The sequence below is a fragment of the Hippocampus comes genome, unplaced genomic scaffold (assembly GCF_001891065.2).
Source record: "Hippocampus comes isolate QL1 unplaced genomic scaffold, H_comes_QL1_v1.1 scaffold122, whole genome shotgun sequence".
Lineage (NCBI taxonomy): Eukaryota > Metazoa > Chordata > Actinopteri > Syngnathiformes > Syngnathidae > Hippocampus > Hippocampus comes.
In genome coordinates, this window is record NW_017842059.1 from 3,328,510 (window position 1) to 3,346,178 (window position 17,669).

Below are 17,669 nucleotides of genomic sequence, written 5' to 3' on the forward strand. Positions count from 1 at the left end.
TCATGGCCGATCCTAGCTGTCTTGGGACTAGAGGTAGGATACACTCTGGACTGGTCAAAAGCCAATCAAAGGCCAGATCGATACATAATACCATCTACGAACAATCTCAAGTCTTCAGTTAACCTAAAGTGCTTGTTTCGGCATGTGGGCGGAGCTAGAGAAAACCCTTGCAAGCACAGGGAGAACAATTACGACTCCACACAGGAAAGCCGGAGCAGAGAACAAGAGAACCGAAAGGCCGACATGCACACCACTAAGACACCATGAAGCCTTTGTGTTTTAATTCTTCCCAGTGCAGTTGACAACTTTGAGCAAAATATTGATTTTCACCTAACACCAACAGTTTAAGGTTTCATGTTTATTTCTCACTAACGATTTAAGCCCGATTTAAGCTGAGTTTTTCCCAAACAGTGCAATTAAGTAGATGTACAACGCAAGTTATTTTCTTGTTTTTGAGTTTTTCGGATGGGCTTGAACGCATTGCTTTAATACCACATTCAACCAACATTTTTGAGCCATGTTAGAGTGGTCGATTTACGGACCAAACACCTGTAGTGAATTTTGCCATTCAGCTACTTGTTGGAAAACAGAAAGTCCTTCAAAAATTAATAAAACACTAAACAGTTACATGTGCATTCAAATGTTTAGAGCAGTGGTGTCAAACATACGGCCCGCGGGCCGGATCCGGCCCGCAAAGGAGTTTAATCCGGCACGCGAGATGATTATGTAAAGCATCGGTGTCAAACATACGGCCTGCGGGCCGGAACCGGCCCGCAAGTAGGTTCAATCAGGCCCGCAGGATAATGTAAAAGTGAAAAAAATGCATTAAAGACACAGAATTAATATTTTTAATCAGGTGCAATTCATTGAGTATCCGCAAGGGGACACTGTTTTGATCAGAGAAGAAGACAACAGCAGCCTCAGTCTGTCACTGAGACAGACCCATGACAGCAGACGCTATCAATAGCACTCTCACATTTACACATTTAATAGCACGCTCCTTAGTTTGTAAGGTGTAGGCAGGGATTACATTTAGATTTTATATGCACGTGTAAATGCTTTAAAACTTGCTTTCTTTATGAATCTTGTTTAATCTTAAAGTGCATTACTATATTTTTCAATACCAATTACTTGTTAAAGTTTGTACAATCAGTGGGATCAGTTGCAATGCATATATGAGAATGATAAAAGTAAATTGCACATTTGTCGAAGGAAATGTAAGGTGCTTCATGAAATGTTTTGTAAAAGATATGTTCATTAAATTTCAACATTTTCCTAATGTTCTTGTGCTTCTTTATACCAAAACAAAAGAAAGACATGTTGTTTTGGTTATTCACAGCAAAGTATTGTATCATTTTAATGGTCCGGCCCACTTGACATCTACCGAGGCCGTATGTGGCCCACCATGTGAAATGAGTTTGACACCCCTGGTTTAGAGTCACGTTACGGTCACCTGTAAAAGTTACAGTGCATTTTAAGGTCATCAGGGAATTCCACCTGAAAGTCGGCTATCCTTAAATTTTTGTGAGCAGTGTATGTACCATTAACATTGTAGTTGACTTCGCCGGCATAATGTAGCAGTCGGAATTCGTCACGACCCATTATCTTCCGCGTCTTTCCATCAGCAAGCTTATGACTGCAAGGGAAACACATATGTACATAAACATAAATTCAACATGAAAATGCCTTACAGGTTCTCCCGCAATGTCCAAGAAACAAATAGTGAAGCACAATGAGACCAGGCATGGAAAGAATACGGATAATATAGAATGTAGGAATAGAACTGACGTGACAAAATGTGGATGACCTCCCACGGTGTTCTCCAGCTTCTCTAGGAAGGTTAAGTCGCTGGCATCTCCTGGTCTCAGACACTCTTCATCCTGGAGCAGGATCGGAAGAAAAGTATCAAGCGATTTGGATTGCAATCACACCGCATAACAGTGAAAGGGCGATCAGTACTGAAATATGTTCTTGCAGTGAGAGTTTACAGAGCTGCTAACCTGAAGAAATTCACTTCTGGAACAATTTATCAGATTTTTTAAAAATTCGGTCAAGAACATTACCGTGGGACGTTAACACAGTACAATATACATTTACGCACACACACACACACACACACACACACACACCCACACACACACACACACACACACACACACGCCTGTGTCATTTGTTGAGCACACGCACACGCACGCACACGCACGCGCACGCGCACGCGCACACGCACACGCACACGCACACGCACACACACACACACAGAGGCTATTTTTTCCTCAACAAAAGCGGCCGACTCCAAACTTTTTAGTGCCACTAGTCATTTTCATGAGAAGCCAGAGACCAGAATAAAAACCGCCGAATAAAAATATCATGCATCATTAGCGACACTCCACATTTTGCCACGTATTACTACCGTAATGACTAAGAAAGAAATGATCTGGACGAATGAGAATATCCACAAGCATTGAGTAACCACACGGTGCTGTGGTGTATGTACTGTATAGCATTTGTTTTTCGATGATAGATACAGTTGTCATTAGTACGCAGTGCTTATCATCCACGAACATTTACTGCTCATGAATAAGCAGTGACACATTATGTCACCAGAGTCACCGGCTTTTAACCCTACCATGCACCCTGTAATCTGATAACATGGTAAACTGTCCACTCTAGTAACCGCTGTCCCTGAAAGGGTTAATATCCATAATATTCAACGTTGCGGTCGTGACGTGGCAGCGTTCAAAGATTTCCTTCACAAAATATGGACAATCCGTAGCAGTTGGCATCTTAAATTTAAGATCATGATCATAATAATTGTTTTAAGTTGTGAGGGTTTACCTCTTCAATAGGACATTACCGAAAATTGACTTTTTAATTGCTTTTACGCAAACACGCCTGTAGAGTTCCTGTGCACCCACCAAGTGTGAAATTCCCCAACAAAGATTATCTTCTGTAAACTGCCAGTTTCCCCAAAATTTGTCTGAGACTCAGACGTTCTAAATTGTATGACAATAATCCCATGAGACATGAACAGTTGAGTGAATTTTCTTAAGACCACCCTCACATCAAATTTGTCTGTCCCTGACACTGCCATTAGGTTGGGCAAAAGGTTGGCCATGTTGAAGTAACAGCTCCAACATGGAGGCTCTACCATGTTAAAGTCAAAAGGTAAAAGCAGAGATGCGTTGCAAAGATTAACGTTGACTCGCAAGGTTTAAGTCTGACAAACGGCAGATACTCATCGTTTGGCAAAGTCGTCGATGAGGGAGCAGGGCTATTTGTGTTTGCATGCATCACATGCACATATCTGCTTCAATAACAACCAAGTATAATTTGACTCTGTGATGAAGTGCTGCCTCAATGAATGAAAATGCAACTGCTCTTCACATGCATGCTCCTTTTTTCTTCTCACTCTGGGCTGGTTGTACCCTCACCATGTTGGTACCCCTAAGCTTCACCCATGGCCATCATGGTAACGAAATACATACTCGACATTGGCCCCACAGTATTGGGGGCAGCGAGAGTAACTCCACCCGCCCCAAACCAAGTGACATCACCCTTGAATCTTGCTAAAAACAAAACATAGCCTTGGGAGAAGTAATGAACCAGCTGTGAATTCCTCACCAGAATGGATATGATGCCTTTGAATTTCTCCTCCACGAGGTCACATATGATCTTGTTGTTAAAGTACTGCACCGGTTCCCACTAGAAAGAAAAAGCATTGTTGAGAGATCATTGAAAAAGAAAAAGTAATTCATCCAACTTAAAGCGGCCCTGTCTCACAAAGTGAAGGCAGAGAAACCAACATGTGCCTGGTCAGGTGACGAACAGCATGAACGAATTAGAAGTGTGTCAATGTTACCAGGACAGCCACAATTGCTTTCATCACAAAGTGGTGTCACCAGTGACACTCAGATGCTGTGCTTGCCATTCTCCTTGTACATTGGTGGTGTTCCACCTTAAACATGGGTTAGAGAGTCACAAAAATACAGCGAGCTGACCAAAGTGTACGGAGCCTTTGACTGAGCACAGTATTAGCAGAGTTCCACAGCGAAGCCGATGGTCCTGATTTAAAATGGCTCTTGACCTTTTGCGGGTGAATCAATCATTTTGCTGAAACTAAACCCACATTGCCGCTTTGTTCTTAAAACGTACATGAAAAAAAAATCGCTCGTTAAGTCAGCCTAAATGAACGCAACATATTGTTGAATATTGTCATTCAGTTTTCATCTACCCATAAGAGAAAGTCAAAATGGTGACATGTTTCCTCGTGGTGCTTCCTCTATATATAGTTGCCCCTTTTTTGAGTAACTTGGAGAAAAAAAATAAAACAAATCATCTGCAAATCAGCAGGCAGAAGATTTGAATGACGAAATGTGTGTGCGTGCTTTTGCGAGTAAAAGGGGACTGACCGTGATGCCCTCGGCTTCATACTCCTCCTGCTCTGACTTGAGGGTAAGCTCAATGAAGAGCTGCTGTAACTTTTCATTACAGTAGTTGATGCAGAACTGCTCGAAGCTGCAACATAACAGCGGCATCAACTCAAAGGGGGAAATGTGAATTTTTTTTTTAAACAATTATTATTATTAAGTGAAAACATGCACATTCAACTACATCTTCAAATGTCAGTACCGGTACTTGATATACCGGTACGTAAATTTGGATACAGTGGTGATTAAGGTAATTCACAGTAGGTTAAAAGGTCTCCTTCAAGTCCGAAAAAAATCATGGCAAAAATGTTCGATGTGCCCACACTAGTTTAAACATGGTATTTTGATTAATACAGTGTTTGTTGAAAAGAAAACGTTACAGAGCATTTTTGATTTGAGTTCACCGTTAAAACTGGCATTGGTAAATCAGGCTGTCACCACAGCTTGAGGACTGGAGCCCTTCAAACTGTTCAACCGCATCGTCAAACAAGTTATGAGACAGCTGAAGAGGACTTATGCTCCCTGCTATGACACTTTGCCTCTTTGAGACCATATTGTGTCCAGCTAATGAACAATTTTTACCTGTTGTGCTGGAAGACTTCAAAGCCGTAGATGTCCAGTAGCCCGATGACAGAGTAGTGTTTATAAGAGTCATCCTGTAAAACACAACAGCCCCGTTTAACCTTAACAAATGCAAGACAAGGCAAGTTTATTCGTATAGCACATTCCACATCCAAGACAATTCAAAGTGCTTTAAATAAAACATTAAAAGCATGACAGGAAGAGATAGGCATTGCAAAAAAAAAAAGTTGAAAATAAACAACTCCAGAGTATGATGCTGTTGACGTTTTGCAGGTGGGTCTCATTTTTAATATTACAAAAACCTGCCATTCAAATGAGTGTGCACAGACTTTTTATATCCACCACGTGTGAGTACAATGTATGGCTCACGTAAGTGTATACAGAGTATCTTGGAACGTGGAACATTACTAATGCTTTTGTGTTGACCTTTAAAATAATGTCCACAAGGTGGAGCTCTAGTTCATAAAAAAAAAAAGTCAACAGGCACTGCTCAGTCAAACTAGAATAGTTTGAGTCCAATTTCAGCGTGAGCGTGCACGAGCGTACCGTGTATGCCAGTGAAGTGTTGATTTTATTGACAAGCCAGGTGAAAGTGCGTCCATACACTGCCTTTGACAAAGCATCTCGAGCTGAGGATGCCTGTTCGAGGTTGAGAGGGCTGATCAGCTGTTGAAAAACGCTCTAGTTCATAAAAAAAAAAAAAAGTCAACATGCACTGCTCAGTCAAACTAGAATAGTTTGAGTCCAATTTCAGCGTGAGCGTGCACGAGCGTACCGTGTATGCCAGTGAAGTGTTGATTTTATTGACAAGCCAGGTGAAAGTGCGTCCATACACTGCCTTTGACAAAGCATCTCGAGCTGAGGATGCCTGTTCGAGGTTGAGAGGGCTGATCAGCTGTTGAAAAAAAAATACACAAATGGACATTAGACCCACTGACAGTGTACATGTTTTAAATACTTAAGCTAATAAAGCACCCATGCTACACTGAGTGTGCATCTAATCCTACCTCCTCTCCCTTAGCGATAATCTTTTTGTGTGTTAGTGCCTCCGTCAGCACGGCCCCGTTGACTCCTAACAACTGGAGAGATATATAACATCATTAGCAGGCACAAGAGCAAGTCAGCCACCTAAGTGGGAAATAAAAAGAAAAATAGACCTGAAATCATATCGATAATATTTGTTGAATGTTTGTGATTCAGGGAAAGCTAGGGATTAAATGAAGTAGAGTTGTCAAAATTAATCAAGTAATTGATGATCAAATTAAGTGTCAAGGCGGCACGGTGGTCGACTTGTTAGCATGTCCATCTCACAGTGCAAAGTTGCAGGGCTCAATTCCGGCTCTGGGCTTCCTGTGTGGAGTTTGCATGTTCTGCCTGTGGCTGCATGGGGTTTCTCCGGGTAGTCCAGTTTCCTCCCACATTCCAAAAACATGCATGGCAGGTTGATGGAACACTCTAAATTGTCCCTAGATATGATTGTGAGTGCAAATGGTTGTTGATCTATGTGTGCCCTGCGGTTGACTGGCAACCAGTTCAGGGTGTATCTTGCCTACTGCCCGATGACAGCTGGGATAGATTCTCGTGACCCTTGTGAGGATAAACTGATAAGGAAATGGATGGACGGATGGATAGATGGAATAATCGACAACTATTTGAATAATCGGTTAATTGTTTATAGCCATCGTTTAACTTTCAGCCACTTAACAGTAATTATTCATTCAGTCCTGTAGTCCATGATAGCATGTGTTGAATAAAAATAAAACACTTCTATGTTGGAAAACAATGACTGAACCAGTAACAGAATCGGTACAACAATCCCTTTCAATGACACATTAATTAATTGTTGTTTAGCTCGATGAGGACGGCCCAAGAATGAGGCTCACTGTTAAACATGATAGTGTGTTAGCTGGGTTAAGGAAAATGAAGCAATCTGCATCAAATATCTTTCACATGCGACGTAATGACCCATCTCATTGGGCAACATATTGGCAATGTGTGATTATTTGGTACTGAGTCATTATAAACGGGCGTAAATACACAAGTAATAAAGTCCAATCGGTGATGAAATATCTCTCAGTCTTGATCTACCTTGGCAAGATTCGCTCAAATAAAAACAGGTCTCTATCTCTTTCTCTGAGTTCCAGCAAACTTGCCTGCTGCAACATCTTACCCTTGCCAAGTACTTGATCTGTGTGTCAGAAGTGATGCAGGCAATGCCGTCCTCACCACCATACTGAACATTCCCCAAGTGAAGCACGCTGGCGATTATGTTCAACAACTCCTGCACAGACAAATGCATTGTGTGAAGAGAATGTGGAGGAGGTGCAGTTGAGCGGGTGGCAATCCCAGAATATTGGAAAGGAAAGTGGCGGATGAAGGACATAAAAGGGAAGGCAATAAACTAAAAGTGATAAGATAAAGTGTATCATTATAAGCAATTGAGCAGAGGAAATTTTCTTCAAAAAAATCGTGTGCCATAAAAGTTCAGGATACTTGATGTGGAATTTTACTCCTCCCGAAAAGGAGAAGTGCAATCCCACAAGATTGATATGTAAACAGATTTATGTCCCCGCAACGGAAGGCATACTTTATCTTCTTTCTCCCTCCTCCTCTTAAATGTTTTTGTTTTTAGCAGTGACTTTCGAGTCTGGAAACAAGCCCAGACCCATGAACCTGTCATCAGAACTCTCACGCTGAGCACAAGTTCTCACGCCGTACAAAAAAAAAAAAAAAAAAAAAAGCCACAATTTCTGTGGATGACTGGGATATACTCAAGAGAACACTCAGTAACATAAGCAGTCTCTTGTGCATTACATTACTAAAGCAACTCGACATCACATGAAAACAACTCACAATCGTTGAAGAAATACACACAAATCCCTGAATAATATGCATTGGCTGGGAAATGGTATGTATAAATGCACAAACTTCCCCTTGAACTATTATCTGTGCACTGATTACAGCCATACATTTCTTCAGTTGATAATATGTTGGAGGTGTTGCATCTCCCAGTGGTGATAAAACAAATACTACTAACTATGTCAAGTTATGATTTACGCTCAGTATGCAGCATCGTTACCTCAACCTCGTCCCCGTTAAAGCCAATCACGGTCAACGCCTTCCTCACCATCTTCCAATCACTGCGGTCATTGATGGAGCTCACTTTGGGACAGTTACCCTAATGATCAAAGACACACGCACACACACGCGCGCGCGCGCGCACACACACACACACACACACACACGCACACACGCACACACGCACACACGCACGAGCACGAGCACGCGCACGCGCACGCGCACGCGCACGCACACACTTATGAAAACCTTGTAAAGTCAAAGGTGTCCACAAAAACATCCACAAATCAGTTGGGCTGGAAATGTGTGACCACATAAACACTAATCTGCACAAAAACACGTCTGAGGTGTTTTTCACTTACTCTTTGTGCATGTGTGTGTGCAGAAGTAAGAGTGCTGTTGGCCCCCAAAGGAAAAGATGCTGACAGAAAGCCTATTAAGCCAAACTCCCACTGGGATTTCCTGTCTTACAAAGATACTCACACACAGTCCTACACACACCAATTGCTCTTTAAAACTAAAGCTGTGGTCAAAGAATAAAATCTGTGGAGTTTTTTTTTTTTTTTTTTTTTGAAGGTATTGCCCACTAACAAGTTAGGAGACAAAATGGAATTTCTCAACAACTGGTGTGCCATCATTAGAGACACAGTTAAAGTAGTTATGTAGAGAATTATTTGGACAACACATTTTCACGATTTTGGCTTTCTACACAGATTTGAAATAAAACAATCAGGATGTGACGGTAGTGCAGACGTTGACATTCAGGCGGTTTTACAAAAAGACAAAGCGTAGCACCCTTACTTTGACCAGATACTGGTACTGCTGAGGATTCCTCTCTAAGCCAAGGCGTCGAAGCAGGTCTTCCTCACCGCCCTCGATCAGCTGATAGAAAATGTGAAAGTTCCTCTCGCCATGGTTCTGGTGAACCACACGTGACTTCTCCAGCAGGTAATTAATGATGTGACCTCCCACCGGGGCACCCTGGCGACGAGACAAATGCCAGGGACGCACGGGAGAGCAAGGTGAGGTGGTACGGGAGGAAAGAGTAAAACTAGGGTACTAGAGTGTGATTGCAACATGCAGGTCAGGGTAAATATTGTGGGACCATGAACACGGTTGCAGGAGTGGAGAAGTAAAGTGATGACATCATAAAACATGGGAGACTCGGCTGCATGAATGTAGACACTAGGGGTGTTCACACGGCAAGATTTGCTCCGGTGCTGCTCCGGCGCTGCCCCAGTTGAGCGTTCACACGTGTGAAGTTACACCGGTGTAGCCCCTGAAAACAGCTTACTCCGGAGCAAATTTAACCCACCTCAGGGAGGTGGTTTAAAAATTTACTCTGGAGCAAATGCTCGTTTGCGGGGCAGCACCAATGTAAAATGGTACGTGTGAACGCTACAATTTGCTCCGGAGCAAATGCTCGTTTGCAGGGGAGAGTAGCCTCGCTACGCATGAGAAGAGTGGATTACATACGGCGAGAATGCGTTGCTTTCGTGCTCTGTTGTACTTCTGTCATGTGTTTGTTTAATAATGACACAAGACATGGCTGATAACAGTAGCAAGCGGCACATTGCCTCTAGGGCTATACCATCTCAACTAGAACGGGGGGCGGGATAGTCCCCAAACGTCATCTTTCCTTTTGTCAGAGACTGGACTGTCTCGGAGTTGTTTGTGTAGTTTGTTCCTTTGTTGTGTGTTCACAACCCCCCGCCCCCCATAGAATTTATTTTGTGATTTCCTCTCTTGATTTTCTGTTTGGCGCATTATATATTTGCTTTTCTGAATGTCATTGAAGTCATCGTTGATTTACGTTTTCGGGGCGGTCATTCAACGCCTCTCGAGCAGAAGGCACGGAGGAGACTGAGAAGGAGAAGGATGTGCCTGTACAGCAGTTGCTTGAGTTGTGTATATGTTTTAAAATGAACCAACACGACAGCTCTATTTTTTCTGTCGTTTTGCCCCGCTGCAGAAACTGCCGTGTGACCGCAAGTGGAGCTGCACCGGTGTTACGCCGGGGTTAACACGCTCAGCGGCTTTGTACGTGTGACCGCTCCACAAAATTTGCTCCGGTGTAAAATATATCACAACAAAATACATCGGTGCAGCACCGGAGCAAATGTGTGCCGTGTGAACACCCCTACTGACAATCGGTAGCTGGATGAATTTTACAAAGCTGCCTCGCCTTACTGTAAATCAGACCTCTCACCTTGAAGTCAAACTGGATATCCATGTACTTGCCAAAGCGACTGGAATTGTCGTTTCGCAATGTCTTGGCGTTGCCAAAGGCCTGGGGAAAGAACAAAGGAAGGGTAAAGGAGAAGTGGACTTTGAGTAAGAGAGTAAGATTGATGGAATTAAAACACAGTGAACAAAGGGCCATCAAGGAGGACATTCAAACTACAAAGCCAGAGGTTCTTCCAGTGTAGGGGCCCACAAATTACAAGATAAAGTAAACGCACACATCTGGAGAGCACCTGGACATGACATTCCAACATCAATAAAGAGCTACAATTATCTCTTAAACACATCACAAGCATTTTTAAGAAAGTTAAAACAATTTGCCAACAAAACCACACAGCTCATTTTAAAGTCCCCTTTTTTTTAACATGCATTAGAACCAATGCAACATCGGTCAAAGTGGAAGTAGCTAACATTTGGGAATCTCTCTCAACAGCAATAGAAAGTCAAACACAAGTGCAATACATTACAAAGCTCACTGTCAGTGCGGTGCAAAAAGAAATCTTAGCGTCCCACCTCGAGCACCGGGTTGGACTGCAGGAGGCGGTCTTTGATGGTCTGCACCTGCTCGCTGGCTGGACAGGTCACCGCGTAGTACTGCAGGATCTTCTTCGATGCTTCCGTCTTCCCAGCGCCACTCTCGCCAGAGATTAAAATGCACTGGTCTTTCCGCTCTGTCCTCATAGAACGGTACGAGTTATCGGCCACTGCATAGCTAGACAAGTGGAAAGAGAGATGAGACGTGTCACGCTCTTATCTGTGACAGACAATTGAGCAGTGTCCGTGAACAAAATAAACTAAAATAACAGGTTTGCCCCATCATTGATTGGTGATAATATTGACAATTTAGCATAATTTATTTTGATCCATCACATCTTGAAAGAAATAGCAGCATTACGGTAATATAATTTACAAAAGCAGAGTTAGCACTTGAGATAACAACAAATCCGTATGGCAGCATCGCTTCATCTCTGTTTAGATTTGCTGAATTCTCGCCAAGAGGTTCATGTTGAAATGCTGACATGTCTCTACAAGAATGAATAAACTGGGAGTACTTGTTGTGCTGTGTTGGGTTATATGGTGGACCCAGCTGTCTTTCAGTCTGGTGTTGGTTGTGATTTGTTACAAATAATGCCAAAGTGATTAACAGTGATTAGGGAAAAGCCTTTTAGCTACCCCAAATTAATGTACGGCAAATACTTTGGATGTGGTAACTGTTGTGTGCTACAAAAAACAACAACAACAATAATGAATCACCCTCAGGATATTGGTCTCCCAGGTGAAATTTATTGGTCAACTCAAGTTGACCTTATCTAAACATTTGATGCACATGTCCAACTGCTGAATATTTTCAGTGCAAAAGCACACACCTGGCTGTTCTCTAACAAGAAACAGAATGGCAAAATTCACTACAGGTCTGTGATCATTGAATGAAGGATAAATTGCAGAAACTCTAAAATGTTTCGGGATTAGTGTGTTTCAAAGGTTATCAAATCATGACTCTTTGAATACTGTAGCATTTAGTTAAATCCAGTGTGTGAAATCAGGAGGATAAATGCAGCAATATAGAAGCATTTAAACTTTCTTCCATCTCCCAAAAAAATAAAAGGTGTAAAGGTGGTCTGAGTTTTAGTGTCAGTTAGCAATGTCTTGGCTATCTGCCTTGATATGTTGTTTCAGCCTGTTTGGACACATCACTGACACCTGACTAACAGAGAGTTGATATAAACCAGCTTGGCCAAGGAGGCTTCGGATTGTATGTACAACATTACGGAAAGCAGTGTGTTGAGGTCAGGTTTAGTTCAGAGGAATTCCCTGTTGCGGGGTTGGGGGGGGGGGGCATCTCATCGTATCATTTGCTTACATTTCTTTCCACACTTCCCTAACCTTGTCTCTCTGGCTCTCCATCTCGACTTGCCATTTTTTTCCCCTTTCCACTCAAGGGAAGAAAACATTTGCATTCAATGCAGAAGTAAAGTAACCACTGGATTGGAAAGCGAGTGAGCTCGAGGGAGAGTATTTGGTTGAAGTCACCTCAGTCTCCATTAAGAAAATGTTGGTTTAGTAGATGACCTAATCGTCTCGGGAGAATTTACTGCGAGTTACCTCGGCATTCCTGTGGCAACTTTTCAAATAAACACCTCGCTAAATAAAACGGCGGATTTCCGCGGATCCGCGGAAAATTGCCATGTATGTTTAGTAGATGACCTAATCGTCTCGGGAGAATTTACTGCGAGTTACCTCGGCATTCCTGTGGCAACTTTTCAAATAAACACCTCGCTTGTGGCATGGCATCTTCTAAACTCTAAGGAGAAATTGTGAGTGCTGCAGTGAGCTAATGTTGTCTGACGACATTTAGAAGGGAAGGTTCAAATGTTATGTCATTGTGAAGGAAAAATCGTCATAATATTTTGCCAGACTTATTCGCGAATGTAGTGGAAACACAAGGTCATATTAAACAGATGGTCATGTGCGAACAACTCAGATTTAAAACTGGCAGCAGGAGGTTTTGTATCAGGACTCGGGATTTGGAATGGTTTGAGGACCGCTGCAGGAAAAAAAATGAAAATAAAAATAAAATTGAAATATGGCAACTCCTTGTTGAAGAGATGCTGGTCTGCTTCCTGACTACTGTGAAGATGCCAAGGTGCCCTTGAGCAAGGCACAGGCTCCACCCACCCACCCACACTAGCGCAAGAGATGCAGCACTGTTTGGATTCCCTTTTTGATTCATTAAAAATGTTTGATTTTATTAACATTCAGTTCCAGTAACATTTTCTTGAGCCACGCATTGCTTGTAACCTCTAAATGTCAAATGTCAGGATTAGCGCAAATTGAGGATAGGATACAGTCCTATATTTTTGAAAGGATTTTGATAAGGATGACATTACATATGGAAAAAAAAAGTAAAGAAAAAAATTCTTACATGTGTGGTGAGACCTCATAGAAGTTGACCCCACGGTATCGTTCCATGTGGTTCTTAGTGTAAATCTCCAGGTCTTTATATGGGTTAACCGACACAAGCACCGAGCCAATGTAAGTCTGAAAGACAAAATACAGTCACAATTTTGTTTCAAAACACTTTTCGGGTACGGTTTCAATAAACATCATGACAAGAGAGATCTGAGAGTTGCATAAGGGATTTCTATGATGCAATGACCATTAATAGGGTAAGCACTTGGTCGAGGAGGTTGATGGTAGTTTAAAGTAATAGTAATTTTATATGAAGAGATGAATTAGAAAAATCAGAATGCAAGAAAATAAACAACCAAACCAGCTATTGAATCACTTTCAACAATAATGATATTGCCTATTTTTGTTTAGGTTTTTTTTCCATTAATCTATGCCAAATAACAATAATTGTTCAATAAACAGTAGGGATGCAAGGTACCAGTAACTGTTTCCCCCGCCCTCCTCCACTGATGCCGATAACTTCCTGCTTCTCCAAACTGAGACTGATAACCGCTAACTTTTTTTTTTGTACACTACAAATCTATCTCTTGTTGCAGCTGAAAAGAATAAACATTTCAGTCCTGCTTCCTACTAATGTAGCAGGGTCAGAAAATATATATACCGTATATAAAAAGTGGTCAGCCACAGCGGACAGTTGCATGTTCTGCTACTTTCTGAACTCTTGTCACTTTAAACAGTGAGGTAATGATCAATCTCAAAAGCTGTGCTGCGTGTCAGTCGCTCTTAGTAAAGAAGAATAAAGTTGGTCATGTTTTGTTATCACCCCCACTAGTGTTTTATATCCATTTAATTATGTGATCAAAGCCTTTAATGTCCACTCGATCACTCTAATGGACAATTGTTCTACATATCACATTTTATTACATATGGCAAAGGTACACTTTTAGCTACAGTAGCACATTCAATTACATAAATAGTATTCTCATAAAATGTTACATATAAAATATTTTAAGAAATGCAGTGATTTAAAACCTTGCACTATATTGTTTACCGGTACCTTTCGCCAGCTATGCCTAAAGCATGACAAATTTAAACGAGGAACTGAACTAACTCGGGTCACTATTTCACGAGCTGCGTTGCATTCATTGGGGTTATAAAAAATAAGGATGTATGCGCTACATTGATAGCGCACCTTTTGGTATTGACCAAAAAGACAGCCTCATGTAAATCATTTGAGAACCGAGCAAGCTTTAGGTTATTTTCAATGGAAATGCAAGGACATTTATGTTCTCTGGGAGCGAATGTTGCCACCACCAGAGGACTAGCATTAGCATCTAGTTTCGTTGCGCTGAGCTCAGCGGTTGGAACCCTTTGCTAACTGCAGAGAGGTTCAGAATGCGGGCCGATTGCTGTCTGGACTTGTACCAGACATTCAAGTTTGATTGACATCTCAATAGTCAGTCTTGTATTTCTTTAATTATTCACGTAATTACAGTGTAGCGGGGATTTATTGTTCTTCTGTTTTATGTGGGTGCCACGCAGTGTTTAGAAACCACAATTGAAAACCAATTGAATGGTCACTATTCCTACACGTTACTTGAAGCACTATTCTTATTTTCCTTCTACAACTTATTTATTATGCTTCATGAAATTAATAATTAAAATAGTAACCTCATACTGTATTCCCAAATGATATTACATATGACATATGTGATGGAGTATTTTCATTCCATTTGGCAATTTGGTTTCTATTCCAATTGGAATACAAGCCTTTATGTAAACATGGCAACTGATGATTATTTAATCCATACAGGACATTTGCAACCAGTTGCTCTCCCTCTGAGGAAAATTATGATCCACATTTCCCCCAATTTTCCAACCTATTACAGACAAATAGTAACTGAATCATAATTTGAGCATTTTATGCACTGTCTATTTGAAGCAATGTTCTGTTTTTGAATAATAATAACCCTGTAATGCCTGACCCATCAAGGAATAGCCAGTAAAATCTGATTTTTGGGAACTGAGATGTTCATTAACCCTTATAACAAAATCCACAAAAATATTTTTGCCATATCATGTTGTTTTAGATATCTGCCGTATCATGGATTATCTGAATCAGCACCTTAAAATGCAGATCAGAACATCCCGAATAATTAATTGTGTTTTTAGAGTCGAGAAGACTTTGTCGGATTGTACATGTACAATAGGTAGTATTTTTTTCAGTCGACTCATCGTGAAATTTGGGTGCCTATGTGACCAATTGAGCCCTGGTTCAAGTAAACCTTTCTGGGAAAATGAAAGCCATGTTAACAAACAGTAAGCCTGTTACCTCTGAAGTTGCAAGCAGCGGCGCCATATTACTGTACCTCCAACATCCAGCAGCAGAGGCTTGGACTCTTTTTCTTCTTCAAAATGTGTTTGTTTTAAATCATGTATACTTTGCTTTTAAAGTGGGACCGAAACACTTATTTTTTCTTGATGTGGCTGCGTTTGACGTATTACTGGTAAGTCTGTTCTTGGTGCCATTTGGCTGTTGACGACGACTCGACTGGACGAGGCTGGCATAAAATACTGACGGAAGCTCAGTGACGGACTGACGATGCCCACCTTTCTGCACTTGTTAATAAAACGTAACAAGTTATCAGTTCCCTCCTTCAGTGGTTTCTACTTACATAGATGAGATTCTCTTTGAAGCGTTTGCGAAGGTTCTCAATGAAAGCGGCCTCGCTCGTGTAGTTCTCCAGCAGGACAAAGTCCTGCACACCCACTCTGTCTCTTGCTGTCAGGGCCGACTCCATCATAGCCCGCACCCCGTCAGTACCCACCACCTATAGGAGGACAGAGAGGGATTAGGCAGGAATCCAATAACCAAAGCTGTGAAACAGATCATCAGTTATGGTACGGCAATTCCATGAGAGGAATGATGAAGATGGACACAATGAATATCAAGCACACTGTATATTTAATCCTTTCATACAACCGATACCATGATAAGCTGTCTGTCCACTGTAGTAACCGCTGTCCCTGAAAGGGTTAAACTATCATTGTTATAAAAAGAAAAAAAAAAAACAGGCTCTCGAACCCTGGCTTTTAGTCCAACACAGCCTACAACACTAATGACTTAATTCAGTCACAAGAATTAGTACCTAGATATTCAATTTCTATTGCTACAGCACAGAGGTAGCATTAACGCTCTAAGACGTGACAACAGGACATAAAATACGGCATATCCAAATGTCAAAAAGGTGACAACCTTTTTGACATTTGGATATGCCGTATTTTATGTCCTGTGTTTCAGCTGTTTCTGAATTTAATTTCAATATGGAAAGAGTCAAATCTAAGATCAGCGCCATTGCTCGAGGTCAAATCCATTCAAAATGTTTTTTTTTCGGTTAGTACTTCCTCTGACGTTTTGGTGAGCAGGCTTTTCAGTCATAGGTTTTGTCGCCAACCCACTTGCAGCAAAATCGACCATTTAGCAAATGAAAATGGAGTACAAATCAAGTTGCAAAATTTTACAGCGAAACACTCACATGTTTAAGGTCATCAGGACGTCTCTCCAAGAGGCCATATTTTAAAATGGAAGCTTTTGTTTTACTCATAATTTGACTAAAGCTGTCGAGATCCATGTTTAGCTTGTAGCCAGGAGGACTAAAGTGAACAGGACGTGTCAGCATACATGCACACATACGAGGTACGGCAGGTGGTGTTGTGCTAAGTGGTACACAGTAGTCGTTGTCCCAAAGGAGCCCACAGACAAGATAAAAAAAGGAAATGCTTGCGGGAGGAGAAACCTTTTTAATTAGAACGGCAGAGTTTAGAATAAGAAGAACAACAAAAGAAAAGGTGGGTGAAGCAGAGAATATAATTGAGAATAACAGGGAGCATTGATGTTTAGCAAGCACTTTCCTCCTCTGAATTGCATCGCGCCTACTTAAGTTTTACACAAATGTACCTTCAGAAGCAGGTTTATTTTTCATTAACAGTTTTTAATTCTGTTTGACTTTTGTTTTTTCCAATTCAGTTAGTTTGAAGAGCTAAAATCAGCTTTTTTTTTTCCTCGAAGTATTTTTGAGTTTTAGTTTTGTTTTCATCAACTTTAGTTTTAATAGTTTTTTTTTAATATCTAGTGTATTTGTCGAGTGCAATATAAGTGTGTACTGTGTGTGTGTGTGTGTGTGTGTATATATATATATATATATATATATATATATAAAAACAATAAACTGTAATTCTCAACCAACCTTGCATCTGCTGTGCGGACGTACAGCAATATTGAAATAAATACATTTAAAATGAACCGTGGAAGCTCATGGATGATATTATATTTACCTTCTCCCCCTTGGCAATATTTTCCGTAAATTTGGTATACATTTTCATTGCTTCGCGGATGACACCCAGCTCTACCTCTCCAGCAAACCCGAC

At 41.2% G+C, this 17,669-nt stretch overlaps 1 protein-coding gene across 6 annotated transcripts in view; it reads right to left on the bottom strand.

Moving 5' to 3' along the window:
• The window catches only part of LOC109510713 (unconventional myosin-Ic), a 64,727-nt gene that overhangs the window by 12,237 nt on the left and 34,821 nt on the right, over positions 1-17,669 (bottom strand). For 5 of the 6 annotated variants that reach the window (XM_019861203.1, XM_019861202.1, XM_019861207.1 and 2 more), the window contains 14 exons: positions 15,917-16,072; positions 13,255-13,370; positions 10,845-11,043; positions 10,297-10,377; positions 8,889-9,068; positions 8,089-8,187; positions 7,180-7,290; positions 6,017-6,088; positions 5,785-5,904; positions 5,010-5,083; positions 4,410-4,515; positions 3,622-3,702; positions 1,789-1,880; positions 1,542-1,636 (listed from right to left, as the gene is read on the bottom strand). In XM_019861203.1, the coding sequence (XP_019716762.1) occupies positions 1,542-1,636; positions 1,789-1,880; positions 3,622-3,702; positions 4,410-4,515; positions 5,010-5,083; positions 5,785-5,904; positions 6,017-6,088; positions 7,180-7,290; positions 8,089-8,187; positions 8,889-9,068; positions 10,297-10,377; positions 10,845-11,043; positions 13,255-13,370; positions 15,917-16,072 (1,582 nt within the window). Of the gene's footprint in view, positions 1-1,541; positions 1,637-1,788; positions 1,881-3,621; positions 3,703-4,409; positions 4,516-5,009; positions 5,084-5,555; positions 5,676-5,784; positions 5,905-6,016; positions 6,089-7,179; positions 7,291-8,088; positions 8,188-8,888; positions 9,069-10,296; positions 10,378-10,844; positions 11,044-13,254; positions 13,371-15,916; positions 16,073-17,669 lie in introns of all 6 variants that reach the window. The other variant, XM_019861204.1, reaches the window with a different exon arrangement.